General features: G+C 51.2%; 1 protein-coding gene across 1 annotated transcript in view; it reads right to left on the bottom strand.

The window, feature by feature from the left end:
- Positions 1–805: 805 nt before the first annotated feature.
- ISX (intestine specific homeobox) overlaps positions 806–17,185 on the bottom strand; it is a 28,364-nt gene continuing 11,984 nt past the window's right edge. Inside the window, exons 2-4 of the mRNA XM_004610664.3 lie at positions 4,476–4,627; positions 2,372–2,473; positions 806–1,036 (exon numbers count right to left, since the gene is read on the bottom strand). Of these exons, the coding sequence (XP_004610721.3) occupies positions 806–1,036; positions 2,372–2,473; positions 4,476–4,627 (485 nt within the window). The remainder of the gene's footprint in view (positions 1,037–2,371; positions 2,474–4,475; positions 4,628–17,185) is intronic.

Below are 17,185 nucleotides of genomic sequence, written 5' to 3'. Positions count from 1 at the left end.
TAAATGAACATCGTCCCCCTCCCCCGCCTCCGTTCTGTCCCCCTTCAAGGACTCTCACACACAACCATACAAAACTGTGTGTGGAGTGGGGATGTGGGCTCTGAGCACTGGGCCTGGAGCCTCTGTTCTGCTTTGGGGTGGTGGGTACGGTCCCTTCCACCAGCGTGCTCTGCGGGGGAGGGGGCAGACTCAGACATGCCTGCGGAAACCCTGTTCCAGGCAACACGGGCTCAGGGGCTTGATCTTCGCGTTGTGGGAACAGGAGGAAGGTCTACACCGGCTCTGTCCTTCGGTTCCCGCCTGGGGGGAGGACCAGAAGGTCCCACGCGGGGACGATCTTATCCAACTGCCTCCGGTTACAAATGAGGGATGTCACGGCGCCAGAGGGGGGCTCAGGCGGGACGGTTGCCCCCCTCCCACTGGTTCCAGGGCTCCCCCTGAGCTCGGGGGTGGCTTCTGCCCTCTGACCCAGGAGGGAAGGAAGAGCAAAGACTCTCTCTGGGTTCTTCATTGCTGAGTCCTCGTGACCCACCAAGGGGTGTCAGGAGCGGGTTGTCCTGCCTGCACCGTCCGCCGTTCTCCGGCCAAGCTCAGGCTGAGAACTTGGTGGCAGCGTCCCAGAGGCTTGTTCACAAGGGTGGGGTGGGTCCTTCCTTGCCTCTGTGCCCCTGGGGCTCCTCGGATGCCCAGAACGGCCTCCTGGGTGGTGGCATCTTTGGGCGGTGATGCTGAGCCCATGAGCCTTCTCGCCGCCCCCTGCCGCGTTCCCCGGGAGGGCGTTTCCGCTTCCTGGGTCCGGGGCTCGCTAGGTGGACGCGGTGCAGGCGCTGCCCCACTGCGGGGGCGGGAGGGGCAGGAGGCAGAGTGTGGGCACGCAGGACGGCTGGGCCGGAGGGCCCCCCGGGAGAGGCGCCGTTTCCCAGGGGAGGCACGGGAGGACGGTGAGCCTGGCTGGGAACCAGATGGACGCCAGCTGGCCTCGAGGCGGCTGATAGCACCCGGCGGCGAGAGGAGCTGAGCCGGGCAGCAAGGAGCACTGTCAGGACCAGAGGGCGGGAGAGAGTCATGAGTTCTGGCCCTGATGCAGGGCTGTTCTGCTGTTTCCCAGCCCTTCCCCAAGACTGGGGCTAGCTGGGGTGGGGAGGGGGATCGGGTGGGGAGGGCTGCCTGCCGGGGGTCAGAAGCCCCGTCCTCAATGGCACCAGCAGCCTTCGCACACCCCACTGTGGGTTTCCGTAAAAAATGATGCAACAAAAAGCTCCTGGCTCAGTGCTCCTCCCCCAGACCTCGAAGCCCTGGGACCGGCCATTTATTCTGTGTGTTCGCATCTGGTGCTCATTGGCCCGTGGGCACGGAGTCGGGCTGCTGACGCTTTGGGAGTCTCCCTTGGGGCCAGACATTCGCTCCTGCTCAGCCGCTTTGGGAAACGGCCCGTCCAGACCCCGCCTGTCCCTCATCATGACCCCATTCCCGTCCTCGGAGGGACGTGGTCGCTCTAACCCTGCAAAGTGCAGATCTGGGGTTCAAACTGGCTCCCCCCCCCGGCCCCATCCCAGAGCTCCCTGGGCTTGACCATGGTGCAGCATCCTTTACTCTGAGCCCTTGTCCTGGACTCCTGAAATTGTGCACAGGTAAAGCAGACCACGCCCCAGGGGAAGGAGAGGAGCTGGAATCTAGGGGGTGAGGACGTGGGGACAGAGAAACATGACATCTGGGCCGGGCCCACTTAGATTTCTAACAATTCCTTGCTCATATCCATTCTCAAAGAAACCCGCCCCCCCCATCCCATCCCCCCAGCACTTAAAAACATTGTCACTGTCACTGTCATCCCGTTGCTCATCGATTTGCTCGAGCAGACAGCAGTAACGTCTCCATGATGAGACTTGTTGTTACTGGTTTGGGGCATATCAAATATGCCACGGGGAGCTTGCCAGGCTCTGCCGTGCGGGCGGGATAGTCTCGGTAGCTTGCCAGGCTCTCTAAGAGGGGCAGCGGAGGAATTGAACCCGGGTCAGCTGCGTGCAAGGCAAGCGCCCTACCCGCTATGCTATCGCTCCAGCCCACTTAAAAACATTATTATTTATTTATTTTGGTTCGGGGGCCACCCCAGGATGCTCAGGGCTTTCTTCGGGTTCTGTGCTCAGGAATCACTCCTGGCAGTGCTCAGGGGATCGCACACATGCAGTGCTGGTATTGAACCCAGGTCTGCGGCATGTGAGGCAAGCATTTTAGACTCTGGACTATCTCTCTGACCCCCAACCCTTGTCATTGTTACTGTCCGTGGGGTCCTGCCCTTCTCACAACGGGGGTCCGGGCTGGACTCCAGCCCAAGGCTCCCTCCCAGCCCCTCCCTGGAGTCGCGATGACTCACGGGCACATCCGGAGTCGTGGCCTCACTCAGCCTCTGGGGGGTCCCCAGGCTGCTGGTCTTCTCCTGCTTCCGCCACTTGGCACGTTGATTCTGGAACCAGATCTGAGAGGAGAGCAAGAGAGGGCGGGGAGCAACAGAAGGGGTTATTCCCCCCCTGAAGGCACCACACCCCCCACCCCAGCACCTTCCTGCAGGAGAGGCCATGTCCTGGCACGCAGGGTTTCTTGGCATCTGCTGCAGAGTCTGTAAGAGGTGGTGGGTGGATGGGGGCGGGGAGGGGGCTCAATCGGGAGTGGAGTGATCCGATCTGCAAAGCTGAAAAGCTTCGGGTGGGGTCCGTGTACAAGTTGCCCCTACTTTAACCCATCGGCACCAGGATTGCAGTCCCATCCTGTTTCCAAGGTCACTGTCATCATCATCATCATCATCATCATCATCGTCATCATCAACATCATCATCACTGTCATCCCGTTGCTCATCGATTTGCTTGAGTGGACACCAGTAACATCTCCATGGTGAGACTTGTTGTTACTGTTTTTGGCATATCGAATACGCCACAGGGAACTTGCCAGGCTCTGCCGTGGGGGCGCGATACTCTCGGTAGCTTGCCGGGCTCTCCAAGAGGTCAAAATCTTGATTTTCTTTTTTTTTTTTAGGGGAAAAATTTCAAGGGATGCCCAGGACCGGGCAGAACTAATAAAAACCCACTGATGGGCTGTTTCCTGCTGGTGGGTTGTGGGTTTGCCACCCCTGAGGGCCCCTGGGCATCTACAGGTGGAGCATGAGGAGTTTCTTGAAAGCACAAGACCCTGACGGGTGACCCTTTGTACTTGGTCCTGCCACTGAGGCAGCCGTGAGTGCTGCTGATGTCTCAGGTCACTGAATCGAGTGGGAAGCGGAGTAGGGAGAAGGCTACGGGGAGTGGTGGCCGTTAGCCAGAAGACACATAGACCGGGAGGAAATAAAGAGTGGGGTGCTCCTCAGGTTTCTCAGGGGGTACATCGGAATGAATTGACAGCGTTTGTTGGGAGAAAATCAAAGGGCTTAGAACATTGTTCTGGTGAGTGGACCAAGAATGCGACCATTGGCTTTGCAAACGTGGGGATATGTGAAGAGGCCGGATACAGACACGCCCCTGTGAAGGGGGGCCAGTTCTGACTTTCTCTAGCTCGAGATGAAGCTCGGCAGAGCCTGGCAAGCTCCCCGTGGCGTATTGGATATGCCAAAAACAGTAACAACAAGTCTCACCATGGAGACATGACTGGTGCCCGCTCGAGCAAGTCAATGAACAACGGGATGACAGTGCTACAGTGCTACAGTGCTGCAGAGATGAAGCTATGGCTGGTGGCAGGGTGGCGGGGGGGGGGGGAGGGTGGGGATGGTGGTGTGGTGTGAGAGATTACAGATTATTACACAAGGCTGCTGGTGCGTCCACCAGATGCTGACATGTCTATGGACCCCGGATTCTTCTCATGCCTCTCTGCCTCCTCCAAAGCCATTGCCCACACTCGGGAGATTGGTTGGCAGACCAGCGCTGGTGGGCTCAGTCTGCCGTCCCACCCCGGGTGACTGGGTCTAGGAGCTAAGAATAGTTTCATGTCTGGAAATGACTGGGAGTTCAAAAAAAAAAAGTGAAGGAGCACTATCTTGTGAGCATGGTGAGTTATACCAAGTCAGGATTTTGCCGTTCTCCAATAACATTCTCTTGGAATGCTGCCACGTTCGTTTGTTGTCTGAGGAGCTGTGAGCGCCTTGGTATGCCAGGGCGTCGTACAGTGGCCACAGGGATATCATTTTGCCCGCCCCTCCCCCTATGCTTCCTCTAATTACCCTCTGACCCGTAACAGGACACATTTGTTGACCTCATTGACCTATGATCTAGATGGTTGAGGTGGGTGATGTTCAGGAGCGATTCCTCCACGCCCGCTTACGGTATGCCACCGTCACCTCTCACTGCCCTCCCTCCCCTCCAGGAGCAAAGCCATCTCTTCAGGAGTGTGATCTTCGGCGAACACAGTGCTCACGGGATGGGGGAGTGTGTGATGGAGCACTGGCTCCGGAGGGGCCGGGAGCCCCCGGGGAGTGGGGGAGGGGCTGGCTGTACCTGCACCCGCGCCTCCGGCAGGTTGATCCTGGCCGCCAGCTGGTTGCGGGTGTGGACGTCGGGGTAGTGGGTGAAGTGGAAGATCTTCTCCAGCTCATGCAGCTGCTCCGTGGTGAAGGTGGTTCGGATCCTCCGCTTGCTCTTCCTCTCCTCTGCGGGGAAAGGGGCCGGGCAGTGGGGTTCGCCTCGGTGCCGACCCCCGTGAGGCATTGTGGTCCCTTGTTTTTAAATTATTTATTTATTTATTTATGTATTTATTCATTTATTTATTCTTTTTGGGTCACACCCGGCAATGTTCAGGGGTTCCTCCTGGCTCATGCACTCAGAAATTACTCCTGGCGGTGCTCGGGGGGACCCTATGGGATGCTGGCAATCGAACCTGGGTCGGCCGCATGCAAGGCAAATGCCCTACCTGCTGTGCTATCGCTCCAGCTCCTAATTATTATTATTTTTTAATTGAATCACCATGAGATACAGCTACAAAGCTTTCATGTTTGAGTTTTAATCATACAATGATTGAACACCCATACCTCCATCAGTGTGCACATTCTCCACCATCAATGTCCCCAGTATCCCCCCCCACTCCCTTCCCTGCCCTACCCCTGCCTCTGTGGCAGATAGTTTCCCTCTTTCTCTACTTTGGGGCATCATGGTTTGCAATATAGATACTGACAGGTTATAATGTTTGGTCCTTTATCTACTTTCAGCACACATATCCCCTCCTGAGTGACCCCTCCAACCATCACTGACTTAGTGATCCCTTCTCTATCCCAGCTGCCTTCTCCCCCTGCTCATGAGGCTTTCAACTATGGAGCAATTTTCCTGACCCTTGTCTCTACTGTCCTTGGGTGTCAGTGTCATACTATGTTATTTTATATTCCACAATTGAATACAGTCCTTCTATGTCTGTCCCTCTCTTTCTGACTCATTTCACCTAGCACAATACTCTCCATGTCCATCCACTTATAAGCAAATTTCATGACTCCATCTCTCCTAACAGCTGCGTAGTATTCCATTGTGTAGATGTACCAAAGCTTTTTTAACCAGTTGTCTATTCTCTGGCACTCAGGTTGTTTCCAGATTCTGGCTCTTGTGAACAGTGCTGCAATGAACATACAGGTGTATTGTGGTCCCTTGTTCGTCCCCCTGGCATCTGTGGTGATTACTGAGTCTTGGCCTCTTCTTGTCTCATGCTTTGAGATTTGCCACAGTGTCTTTTTAAAAATCCTGTCTTAGGCTGACTTTCCCTGTGATCACGGGCTGTGAGGCCAACATGACTTTCTAGAAACTTCTGACCATCTTTTCTGTTGCCCTGGTGCCTTCTGCTACTACCTCTTTGTCTGCAAAAGGAATGGCAAATTGTGGCCCACCAGGCAACTCTGACCATTGCCTGTTTGTAAATAAAGCTTTATTGACACACAATCCCTGCCATTTATCTATGCATCCTCTACCGCTGCCTTTTGCACTATAGTATCAGAATTGAATCATTCCAAATTCTCTCTCATTTCTGGAAGAAATGGCCAGAATCTAGGTACTTCCTGTTCTAGAGTCACTCTGTCACGAGGGGAGGACTTGGGGCCTTCAAGAGAGGTTGGATGGGGCACACTTGCCCATGGGTCTCTGTCTCTCTGTTGGTCTTTGTCACTCTTTCAGCCAGGCAGGGGCTGTATCTTAGGTTCACTGAGTAACTGGTACATCACTGTATCACTGTCATCCCGTTGTTCATTGGTTTACTCGAGAGGGCACCAGTAACGCCTCTATTACACTCAGCCCTGAGATTTTAGTAGCCTCTCCTTACTCGTCTTTCCCAATGATTGGAGGCTCTTTCAGGGTCAGGGGAATGAGGCCTATAGCTACTGTTTTTGGTATATTGAATAAAACTGGTACATATTGGAACTTATGCACGGTGGCGCTCCTTGAGTACATGGGCAGGTCAAATGATTGGTTGGCAAGAGATGGAGCTGTCAGAAGGGAAGAGTGGGGGCTAACATCCTGCAGAGACCTCCTTGCTCCTTTCAGACACTTTCTTTTGCCCCAAAACAAAGAAGTCAGGCCAAGAGGAGCTACAAATAGGAGCCAACAGTCAGGGAAAGATCTCTCAGTCCCAGAATGAGCTCTTATTTTCCAACCTGCTATTGTTCGCTTCTAGAAAATCAGACTCTTTGACTTGAATGCCAGAAAAACATGTGGTTCGATTCTGATTCTACTTTCCAACTTGGGCCATATTGTATTTATTCTTTTTACCCAGCCTGTCCATCTACAGTCGAGGCAGCAGGGAGAAAGAGAAGGAGAACAATCAAGTTGCTAAGGTCCAATCCACCCTGATACTCTGTGACTTCCTTTTCCTTCCGGTGGGGGCTGAGTAGCTTTATTTATTAAAAATGTTCATGTGGGGGTATGGTGGAGCCTGCAGGTCAACCTGTACCTGCGGGGTGAGTGCCCCAGCAGCCTGATGGTGCCTTCAGGCTTCCTGAGACCCTAAAATTGCTGCTGTGCCTTTAGCCAGATCCCAACAACTTGGGTCCAAGTGTACCAAGAAATTCAACAGTCAAAAGTTGGGTATGTGGGAGCCACACCCACAAACCACCTCCTTGCTCAGCTATATAAGCTCATTTATTGGCCTTATTTCAGTGACCCATAAATGCCGAAAGAGTTCAAAAGCCGCAGTTAGGGCCCGTGGCGTGGCGCGCTGCAGGCAAGCAGGCACGCCCTGCAGGGCATAAGCCAATGGTTTATTTCTCTGGAACAGATGGAATCAAGGGCCATGATCCCGAGACACATGGAAGAATCTCTAAACCAAGCAGCTCGCTGCAGAGATGCCTCTGGACTTTAAGCCCGGCCGACTTCACTGGGGTGCCCCAGACAGGGGCAGGCGTCGTCCCTCTACCTGCCCCCTAAGGACCCCGGCGGCCGCCAACGTCCAGAACCCAGTGAGAAGTGCAGGTACACAGGTTCAATGACTGCAAACTCCAGGCCTCAAGGGAAAGGGGGTGGGCCGGTCCTTCTCATCCCCCTGTCCCCATGGGACCCAGAGGTCACGCCCACAAACTGCCTCGGGCTGCTACTTAAGCTCCTTAAGGGCCAAGATCCAGAGACACACAAAGGAATCTCAGAAACTACCAGCTCTTGCAGAGATTTCTCCAGCCCCTGTCACTGTCACTGTTATCCCGTTGCTCATCGATTTGCTCGAGCAGGCACCAGTAACGTCTCTCACTGAGGCATAACTTACTCCAGACTCTAACCATCTAAAATTTTAGCATTCCAGGAAAGCGTGGCCCTGAAATCTTATGTTATTCATAATAAACAATACAAAAGAGAGAATGGGGGAGATTGTCTGCCATAGAGACAGGGTGAGGGGTGGGATAGGAAGGGGGGACTGGGGACCTTGGTGGTGGAAGATGTGCACTGGTGGATAGTTTGGTGATCGATTATTGTATGACTGAAACGCAAACAGGAAAGCTTTATAACTGTGTCTCATGGGGATAAAATCATCATCATCATCATCATCATCATCATCATCATCATCATCATCATCATCATCATCATCATCACTGTATCACTGTCATCACTGCCATCCCGTTGCTCATCGATTTGTTTGAGTGGGCACCAGTAACATCTCCATGTGAGACTTGTTGTTACTGTTTTGGGCATATCGAATATGCCACGGGTAGCTTGTCAGGCTCTGTTGTTGGGGCGAGATACTCTCGGTAGCTTGCTGGGCTCTCCAAGAGGGGCGAAGGAATTGAACCTGGGTCAGCCTCATGCAAGGCAAACGCCCGACCCACTGTGCTATTGCTCCAGCCCGATGATAATAATAATAATAATAATAATAAAATTAACATTCTGAATAAAAAGTAATGTGGAGTTCATGCCCAATTCAACCAGCTTAATCAATGGTTGAATAAGTAGCAGTACTCCTACATTATTAAAAAAATTCATGTGCGCATTAAAGGACTGGAGCAATAGCACAGCAGGGAGGGCGTTTGCCTTGCACGAGGCTGACCTGGGTTTGAGTCCCAGCATTCCACATGGTCCCCTGAGCACGTCCAGGAGTAATTCCTGAGTGCAGAGCCCGGAGGAACCCTTGTGAATTGCTGGCTATTACACAAAAAACCAATATATATATATATATATATATATATAAGTGCTTCCTTCACTTTGCTGACTTGTGGAAGGTTCTTATGAACGGCAGACAGACATGTCAAGGATTCTTACCCCAGTGGAGCCAGCGACTGGCCTGCAAGTCCCCTGTGGGCACACCTGCTCCTCTCCCCTGGGGCCTTCTCTAGTCCATCTTCAATCTACACCTACTTTTATTTTTTATTTTATTAAATTAATTTTTTTTATGACACAAGGTATTTTTTTTTTATTGAATGAAACTTGCTCAGGAAGGTGTGAGAGAAAAGAGGGGAACGCAGAGTAGAAATAATCAAGGAAAGAAGCAGAGAGACAAGCAAGTGAGGTACATGCTCAAAGGAGAGCATGGGATGGAAGAGCAAGCCTACTTTAAATTTAATGTATCACTGTAGCACTGTCGTCCTGTTGTTCATTGATTTGCTTGAGTGGGCACCAGTCACGTCTCCATGATGAGATTTGTTGTTACTGTTTTTTGCATATTAAATACGGCACGGGGAACTTTCCAGGCTCTGCCATGCGGGTGGGATACTCTCAGTAGCTTGTCAGGTTCTCTGAGAAGGACGAAGGAATTGAACCCGGGTTGGCCTTGTGCAAGGCAAATGCCCTACCCGCTGTGCTATAGCTCTAGCCCTTAAATCTAATGTCTAATATATATATATGTATATATATATATATATATATATTTTTTTTTTTTGAGTAACACACATTGGTGCTTAGGGCTCTGTGCCCAGAGACCATTCCTGGTGGTGCTTGGTGACCACGTGCAGTTCCGGGAATCAAACAAGGGTCAGCTACATGCAAAGCAAGCACTTTAAGCTCGCTACTATCTCTTTGATCACTTTATATTTAGAATTAGATTTAATTATTATTAATACCAGTTTTGGGGTGACATGCCTGGCAGTGACCAGAGGCTACTCTCAGCTTGGCATTTAGGGGTCACCCTTGGTGACTATCTTGGGACCACGTGACATGGGTTTCTGACATGCAAAGTGAGGGCTCCATCCTATTTTACTGAATAAACATTTTTTTTGGAGGGTGGGTTATACTCGGCAGTGCTCAGGGGTTACTCCTGGCTCTGCACTCAGGAATTACTCCTGGCAGTGCAGGGGGGGGGGACCGTATGGGATGCTGGGGATTGAACAAACACTCTACCACTGTACTATTGCCCTGTTCCAGAATAAACATTATTTTTAAGCTTAGAAAAAAAATTGGGGCCACACTTGGCAGTGCTCAGGGCTTCTTCCTGATTCTGCACTCAGAAATCACTCCTGGCAGGGCTTGCAAAACCACCCGGGGTGCCACAGATTAAATCCAGGTTGGCTGCATGCACAACAAGCACCCTGAATGGTGTACTATCTCTCTGGCCCCTGTATAAACATTTAGTGTATATTTAGACCCAGTGATGTGCTTGAGAGATGAAGCTGAATCTGACCAGAATTGAGGTAGAGAGAATGACCCACGTGAATTCCTCACCAAACTTTTCCGGAATGTTCTCTCTGTGGTCAAGACAAGACCTTGAGGCATTAAGGTCTTGTCTGAAGGAGGCAACAAATGAACAAGCTGTGTGCTGACAGTTTCCTGTTCGTTCATTTCTTTCATCACTAGGTCAGCATTCAGATAATGATAATGAGAGAGTGTAAGTCTCTGTAAAATTGCCAAAAATTAAAATATCACCACATAAAGTGGGCAGTTTGAGGTGGGATTATTCTGAGAAGATGGAACTGGTACATAGAGGACTTTGAACAAGAATATAGAGTGGGAAAAAGAACACAGGTAAGAAAAGAATATAGATGATAGAGGGTTAAGGAATAGAATGGAGCTTATAACAATAATTTGCCATCTCCTTTTTCTCCTGAAGGTAATGTGGGCAATTAGTCTTTCTTTCTTTCTTTCTTTCTTTCTTTCTTTCTTTCTTTCTTTCTTTCTTTCTTTCTTTCTTTCTTTCTTTCTTTCTTTCTTTCTTTCTTTCTTTCTTTCTTTCTTTCTTTCTTTCTTTCTTTCTTTCCTTCCTTCCTTCCTTCCTTCCTTCCTTCCTTCCTTCCTTCCTTCCTTCCTCCCTTTCTTCCTTTTTCTTTCTTTCATTTTTTTTTAATTCTTTTTTTTTCTTTTTGGGTCACACCCAGCAATGCTCAGGGGTTACTCCTGGCTTTGCACTCAGGAATTACTCCTGGTGGTGATCAGGGGACCATACGGGATGCTGGGATTCAAACCCGAGTTGGCTGCGTGCAAGGCAAACACCCTACCCGCTGTGCTATCGCTCCAGCCCCTGGAATTAGTTTTCTTAATAACATAATTATTTCAGAGCTTCTACTTGCATAACTTGGGGGGGAGTTTTGAGTCTGTACCTCTGTGCCGTTCCCCTGAAGGGCTGGTAGGGCATGATTTAGAGATGGAGTGAAGAGCGAAGAAGCTCAACCCTACCTTCCATAAGATGGTCAAGATTAACTTCATGGGCAGGGTTTGCCCGGCAAGTTACTGGACCAGTTAGAAAGCTATTAATCATCGCTATATTTGAATTCTATATTGTCTGGATAAATGTTTGCCCTTGAGAGACGATGGTGAAGCTGGTGGAGGTGATGATAATGATGGAGTAGAGAGGTCTCACGCGTCTTCCAGAGCTTGAGGATTTCTCCAGGCGATGAAGTGGAATGAGAAGATGCAGAATGAGCCCCCAGATGGATGAGTTAGCAGGACTCAGAGTACCAAAGCGTGTCCCATAAAACTGATTCTGAGGGGGCTGGAGCAATAGCACAGCGGGGAGGGCATTTGCCTTGCACGCGGCCGACCCGTGTTCAATTCCTCCGCCCCTCTCAGAGAGCCCGGCAAGCTACCGAGAGTATCGCGCCCATACGGCTGAGCCTGGCAAGCTACCTGTGGCGTATTCGATATGCCAAAAACAGTAACAATAAGTATCTCAATGAGAGACGTTACTGTTGCCCGCTCGAACAAATCGATGAGCAACGGGATGACAGTGACAGTGACCCAGCAATGCAGACGGCTTGCTCCTGTTTCATAAACCCAGGAATTACTCCTGGCGGTGCTCGGGGGATCATATGGAATGCCGGGAATCAAACCTGGGTGAACTGGGTTCAAGGCAAATACCTTGGGTGTGACCCAAAAAGCAAAAAAAAAAAAAAAAAAAAAGAATCCAATGAGGGGGCTGGAACTTGCAATGCACAGGGGTCACTCCTGGCTCTGCACTCAGGAATTACTCCTGGCGGTGCTCGGGGGACCCTATGGGATGCTGGGAATTCAACTATCACTCCAGCCCCTTCATCGGATTCTTGAGAGAGAGAAAAAAATAACATAGCTTTGTTTTCGGTTTTTGGATCACCCTTGGCAGACCTTGCAGTGCTCAGGGGCTTCTCAGCCTTGCTCTGGCCTCCTGCGTCAGGGGCCCAGAGGGGTGAGTGAGTGCTCACTCTCTCCCCCGCAAGTTTAAGGAGTCATGGTTTAAGGGGCCACTTTAAGTTTCTCCTTCGGTAATAGATCCCTAGGCAAAAGAGTAGCTCTGGGGGCTGGAGCGATGGCACAGCGGGGAGGGCGTTTGCCTTGCACGTGGCTGACCCAGGTTCGATTCCCAGCATCCCATAGGTCCCCCGAGCACTGCCAGGGATAATTCCTGAATGCAGAGCCAGGAGAAACCCCTGTGCATCGCCGGGTGTGACCCAAAAAGCAAAACAAAAACAAAAACAAAAGAGTAGCTCTCAGGGAGAGAGAGAGCCAACTCTGACAGTGTAGGGAAGCTAGACGGAGAGAAAAGGTCAGAAGGAGGGAGCAGAGAGCCGCACCCATCTTTTGGCTAGGAAAGAAGCGTGTCCAGTGAAGGAGAGATGGTGCCCAGGAACTCTGGGTAGCGTCTGCTCATTGGCCCTACCTGGCTTTGTTCACGTCTTTCTCCTGGCTCTGTGCTCAGGGATCTCTCCTGGCTGACTCAGGGGCACCCATGAAGGGTGCCAGGGGTTGAACCAGGGTCAGCCTCATGCAAGGCAAATGCCTTTCCCACTGTGCTATCTACTGGGCCGTAGGAACTCTGATATTGGCTCCCAGGGGGTCTGTCTACGGCACAGGGACAGAGGTGACGGGGGGAGTCGTGACCAGGAGTCAGCTTCGGAAGGAGGAAGGTCCTAACTTTGTTTCCCCACGAGAGGCAGGAAGAGGCCACTCTAGGAAGGGGGTGAGGACATCCAGAAAGCCTGCGAGTGCACTGCAGACCCACGGTGTGGACAATCCGGGAGAAAAGCATGGATGAAACATGGGCCCAGAGCACAGAGCACTGAACTCGGAGTGCAGAATTCAGGAACTAATAAACAGGAATTATTAACCAAGAAGCTGGAAGTGCAAGCTTATTGGGGATGGGAGGGGTACCCCATGCTCAGACAGAGTCTTTCAAGATTATTATTAAGGGGCTGGAGCGATATCACAGTGGGTAGGGCGTTTCCCTTGCATGCCGCTGACCTGGGTTCGATTCCCAGCATCCCATAGGGTCCTCTGAGCACCGCCAGGGGTGATTCCTGAGTGCAGAGCCAGGAGTAACCCCTGTGCATTGCCAGGTGTGACCCAAAAAGCAAAACAAAACAACAAAAAAAGATTATTATTAAAATTTTTTGTGGGGGGGTGCACTGTGCTTTATAATACTATAGAGATTCTAGCCTTCACCATAATCTGACCCCACGCCCCCTGCCAGAGTCAGACAGTCTCAATCACTAGGAAGGCTCGGTATTCCAGGTTCAGCTTAGAGAGATGGATGGGCCCATTTTTTCCCCCTAAGCCCCAGAAGGAGCACTGTACTGCAAGTGAGAAGAGTCTCAACTTCCTGTATCTTTAAAAAAAATTTTTTTTGGACACCCCCGGTGATGCTCAGGTGTGACTCCCAGCTCTGCACTCAGGAATTGCTTCTGGTGGCACTCGAGGAACCCTAGGGGATGCCAGGGATGGAACCTGGGTCAGCTGCCGGCCCCGCTGTCCTATCCCTCGGCCTCTTGACTTCCTGTTTAGCCAGCAACTTCTGACCAAGTTCTAGGGAGAATGGCAGAGAACAGGGTGACCACGGCGAAACCCCATCCTCAACCCTGTTGGCCAAGGGCAGCATCCTGGGCAGAGAGGGGGCTTCAAGTGGGGGGGATACTGCCACCCCTTCAAGTCGTTCCTCTCCCTGTTATTAATGGGGTGAGCGGCGAATCACACTTCGGTGGGTTTTCAAAGGGAAGTCGTCAGCAGAACTTAATTAAACTGGAGCCGTTTAGCACATCGATCATAAGAAATACACAATTTACACAGGTGATTAGGCCACCTAATTATAAACCGATGTTCTCCACGCTCAGCTCCCTTCCCGGATTGCTCCTTCTCCGTGCTCTTCTAATTGGCCCCCAGGCTGCTCAGCCAGAAGCCCCGGGGGAGGAAGTGAGAGGGGAGTGCCTGACCCCTGGGTAGAGCCTCCGAAAAAGGAGTCTCATCCCCATCTTTCTTTTTTTGTTGTTGTTGTTTTGCTTTTTGGGTCACACCCGGCAATGCACAGGGGTTACTCCTCGCTCTGCACTCAGGAATCACCCCTGGCGGTGCTCAGGGGACCATATGGGATGCTGGGAATCGAACCTGGGTCTGCTTCGTGCAAGGCAAATGCCCTACCCACTGTGCTATTGCTCCAGCCCCTCATCCCCGCCTTTCTAAGGATGCAGGAGAGCATCCTTATCTTGTGGGAGAGGCCGGGTACCCCAAGGGCTGCCTTCCTGTAGGAAGGGACGTCTCTTAGACGTGACTCACGTGGGGTACAGGACCCCCTCTGCTGCTGGCCTTTTCTTTCCCTCAGACACCCTACAAGAACACGAATCAGCAGCGTGCAGGGGCCGCTCCTTGGAAGAGCCTCATGCCATCCAAGCCTCATGGAGCACTGTCTCTCTGGCCCGACCTGCTTTTCTGCAATCCCCCTTGTCGGACTCTTAGATTCTCCACACTCTTTTATTTCCTACACCTACTCACCCCTACATGTCCTATCCTCTCTCCTCTGCTTCCAACTCAAAGTGCTGAGCCATCTTTTCTTTCCAAGGAGGGTTATGATTTGCCAAGTAGGCACACCACAGGTTTTTTTTGTTTTTTTGTTTTGTGTTTTTACTTTTTTGGCTTTTTGGGTCACACAGGGGTTACTCCTGGCTCTGCACTCAGGAATTACTCCTGTCGGTGCTCGTGGGACCGTACGGAATGCCGGGGATTGAATCTGGGTCAGTCATGTGCAAGGCAAACGCCCTCCCCGCTGGACGATCGTGCCAGCCCCAGGGTTTTAAAAAATGCATTTATGGTTTTTATTTTGTTTGTTTTGGGGTCACACCTGCCTATGCTCAGGGTTTATGCCTGGCTGTGTATTCAGGGATCACTCCTGGTGGGACTTGGAGGATCACCTTGGTGGGGGGGCGAGCTCCAACCCTGGTTGGCTACGTGTAGGACAAGTACCCTCCCTCTTTCTCTCGTATTATTTCTCTAGCCCCAAGTTTTTGTTTTTAAGAACAAAACACATATTTTTTTTGGGGGGGAGAGATGCTTCGACAGGACTGGATAATCAACTCTGCACCCAGGTAAGCTAGCTTTGACCCCCTGCACTGCCAGAAACACCTGCCTGGCAGTGACCTTTGAGACTGCTAGGTATGGCTCCCAAACCAAAATAATTTTTTTTTAACTGCTTGCCACAAACCAAACACATTTCCCCCGTATTTGTAAAGATCTAAACCAACAAATCAAAAATTTCATAAATTTCTAAAAAGAATTCTCTTTTTTTCTATATCTTTGTGGATCAAAGTGTTAACGGTGCTTATTCGTGAAGGTGAGAAGTCAATTTACAGTGACATTTTCCTGGGCCTCCTGTCTGTTGACGGTCTCTTTCAGTGATGAGCACAGTTACTCGGGTAAATGAATGAGAACAAAGAGAAAGTGGAGCGAGAGGGTGGAAGACAATGAGAAGAGACAATACAAGGCAATTGAGGGATTTTAAAACAAAAACAGTATGAAACTAATTTCCAAGGCCAGGGAAAGTGTGCCAGGAGGAGTGGTCAATGGCAGGTCAACGGTGTGGGGGACAGAGGGTAGTTGAGACACAGAAGGGGCATCACAACAATACTAGTTGCAGTGACCACTCTGGACAAGAACTGAGTGTTGAAAGCAGGTAAAGGGACAGACATGATGACCTTTCAGCATCTGTACCCCAAACCATACTGCCTAAGATGGGAGAGAGAGAGGGAGAGGGAGAGAGAGAGGGAGGGAGAGAGAGGGAGAGAGCGAGGGAGGGAGAGAGGGAGGGAGAGAGGGAGGGAGAGAGAGAGAGGGAGAAGTGCCTGCCATAGAGGCAGACGAGGGTGGGGGGTGGCTTTAAGGGGTGGGAGGGAAACAGGGACACTGGTACTGAGAAATACACTGGTGGAGGGGCGAGTGTCAGAACATTGTATGGCTGAAATGCAATCTGAACAATTTTGTAATACTCGATCTCACGGTGATTCAATTTTTTAAAAAAAAGGCAATTGAGCAAAGACTATTAAAAAGTTGGTGGGAGAGAGCCCAGAGGTTTGGGCACTGGCCTTGCATAGATGGAACCCGGGCAAGATCCCCGGACCCGCGTGGGTGGCCTCCCGATACAGCCCTGGTGGCCCCACCCCCCTTTCAGGGTACCACCGGGCCTGAGTAGCAGCACACCCCAAGCCCTCCTAGCCTGACTGGCTGAGAACTGCAGGAAATGCCCCCAGACTTCCTGAGAAATACACCCTCCACTCCCCCCTCACCCCCCCACCCCCATCCCAAACAAAACCAAAAACCCTCATCAGTGTCATCTGTACAAAGTCACAATCCCTGTGAAGTCACTTGGAGGGGAAAGAGAAACGAAAGTCATGAATGAGAAAGCAGAACCAAATCAAAGTCTTCCAGCACTGGGGGTTACCGGAGGGAAGGGGTGAGGTGGGAGGGCACATCAGGGAGCAGGGGGCCTGGTAGGATGGGGGTGGGGGTGGGGGGCTGGGGGAGAAGCTACGTTGGTCCCCTGGGCAAGGCAGGTGACCAGTCACTTTAAACCCAAAGAAGGAAAAGCTGGCCAGCAAAGGATGGGAGACTCCCAGAGACCATGGGTGAGTGTTCCCCCCCACCTCACCCCTGTCTACTCCTCCCCCTCTCCCTCCCTCTGTATCCCTTCCCCTCTCTCCCCCTCTCTCTACCCCCCTCTTCCCCTCCTCCTTCCTTGCCCTCCCTCCCTCTCTCCTCTCCTTCTCTCCGTCTTCCAAGGAAACATGTGCTATACAATCATGATATGTTCATGATTGCAATTTTATATATATATATATATATATATATATATATATATTTTGCTTTTTGGGTCACACCCAGTGATGCACAGGGGCTACTCCTGGCTCTGCACTCAGGAATTACCCTTGGTGGTGCTCAGGGGACCCTATGGGATGCTGGGAATTGAACCCGGGTCGGTTGCGTGCAAGGCAAACGCCCTACCCGCTGTACTATCGCTCCAGCACCCTGCAGTTAATAATATTATCTCTCTCTATGTATATATATTAAATTTTCCCTCCCTAGGTTGGATATCAAAC

Source organism: Sorex araneus, chromosome 6, assembly GCF_027595985.1.
Source record: "Sorex araneus isolate mSorAra2 chromosome 6, mSorAra2.pri, whole genome shotgun sequence".
In the NCBI taxonomy this organism is placed as follows: Eukaryota; Metazoa; Chordata; class Mammalia; order Eulipotyphla; family Soricidae; genus Sorex; species Sorex araneus.
The sequence above is the reverse complement of the archived record's forward strand: the minus strand, read 5'-3'. Positions and strand labels throughout refer to the sequence as shown.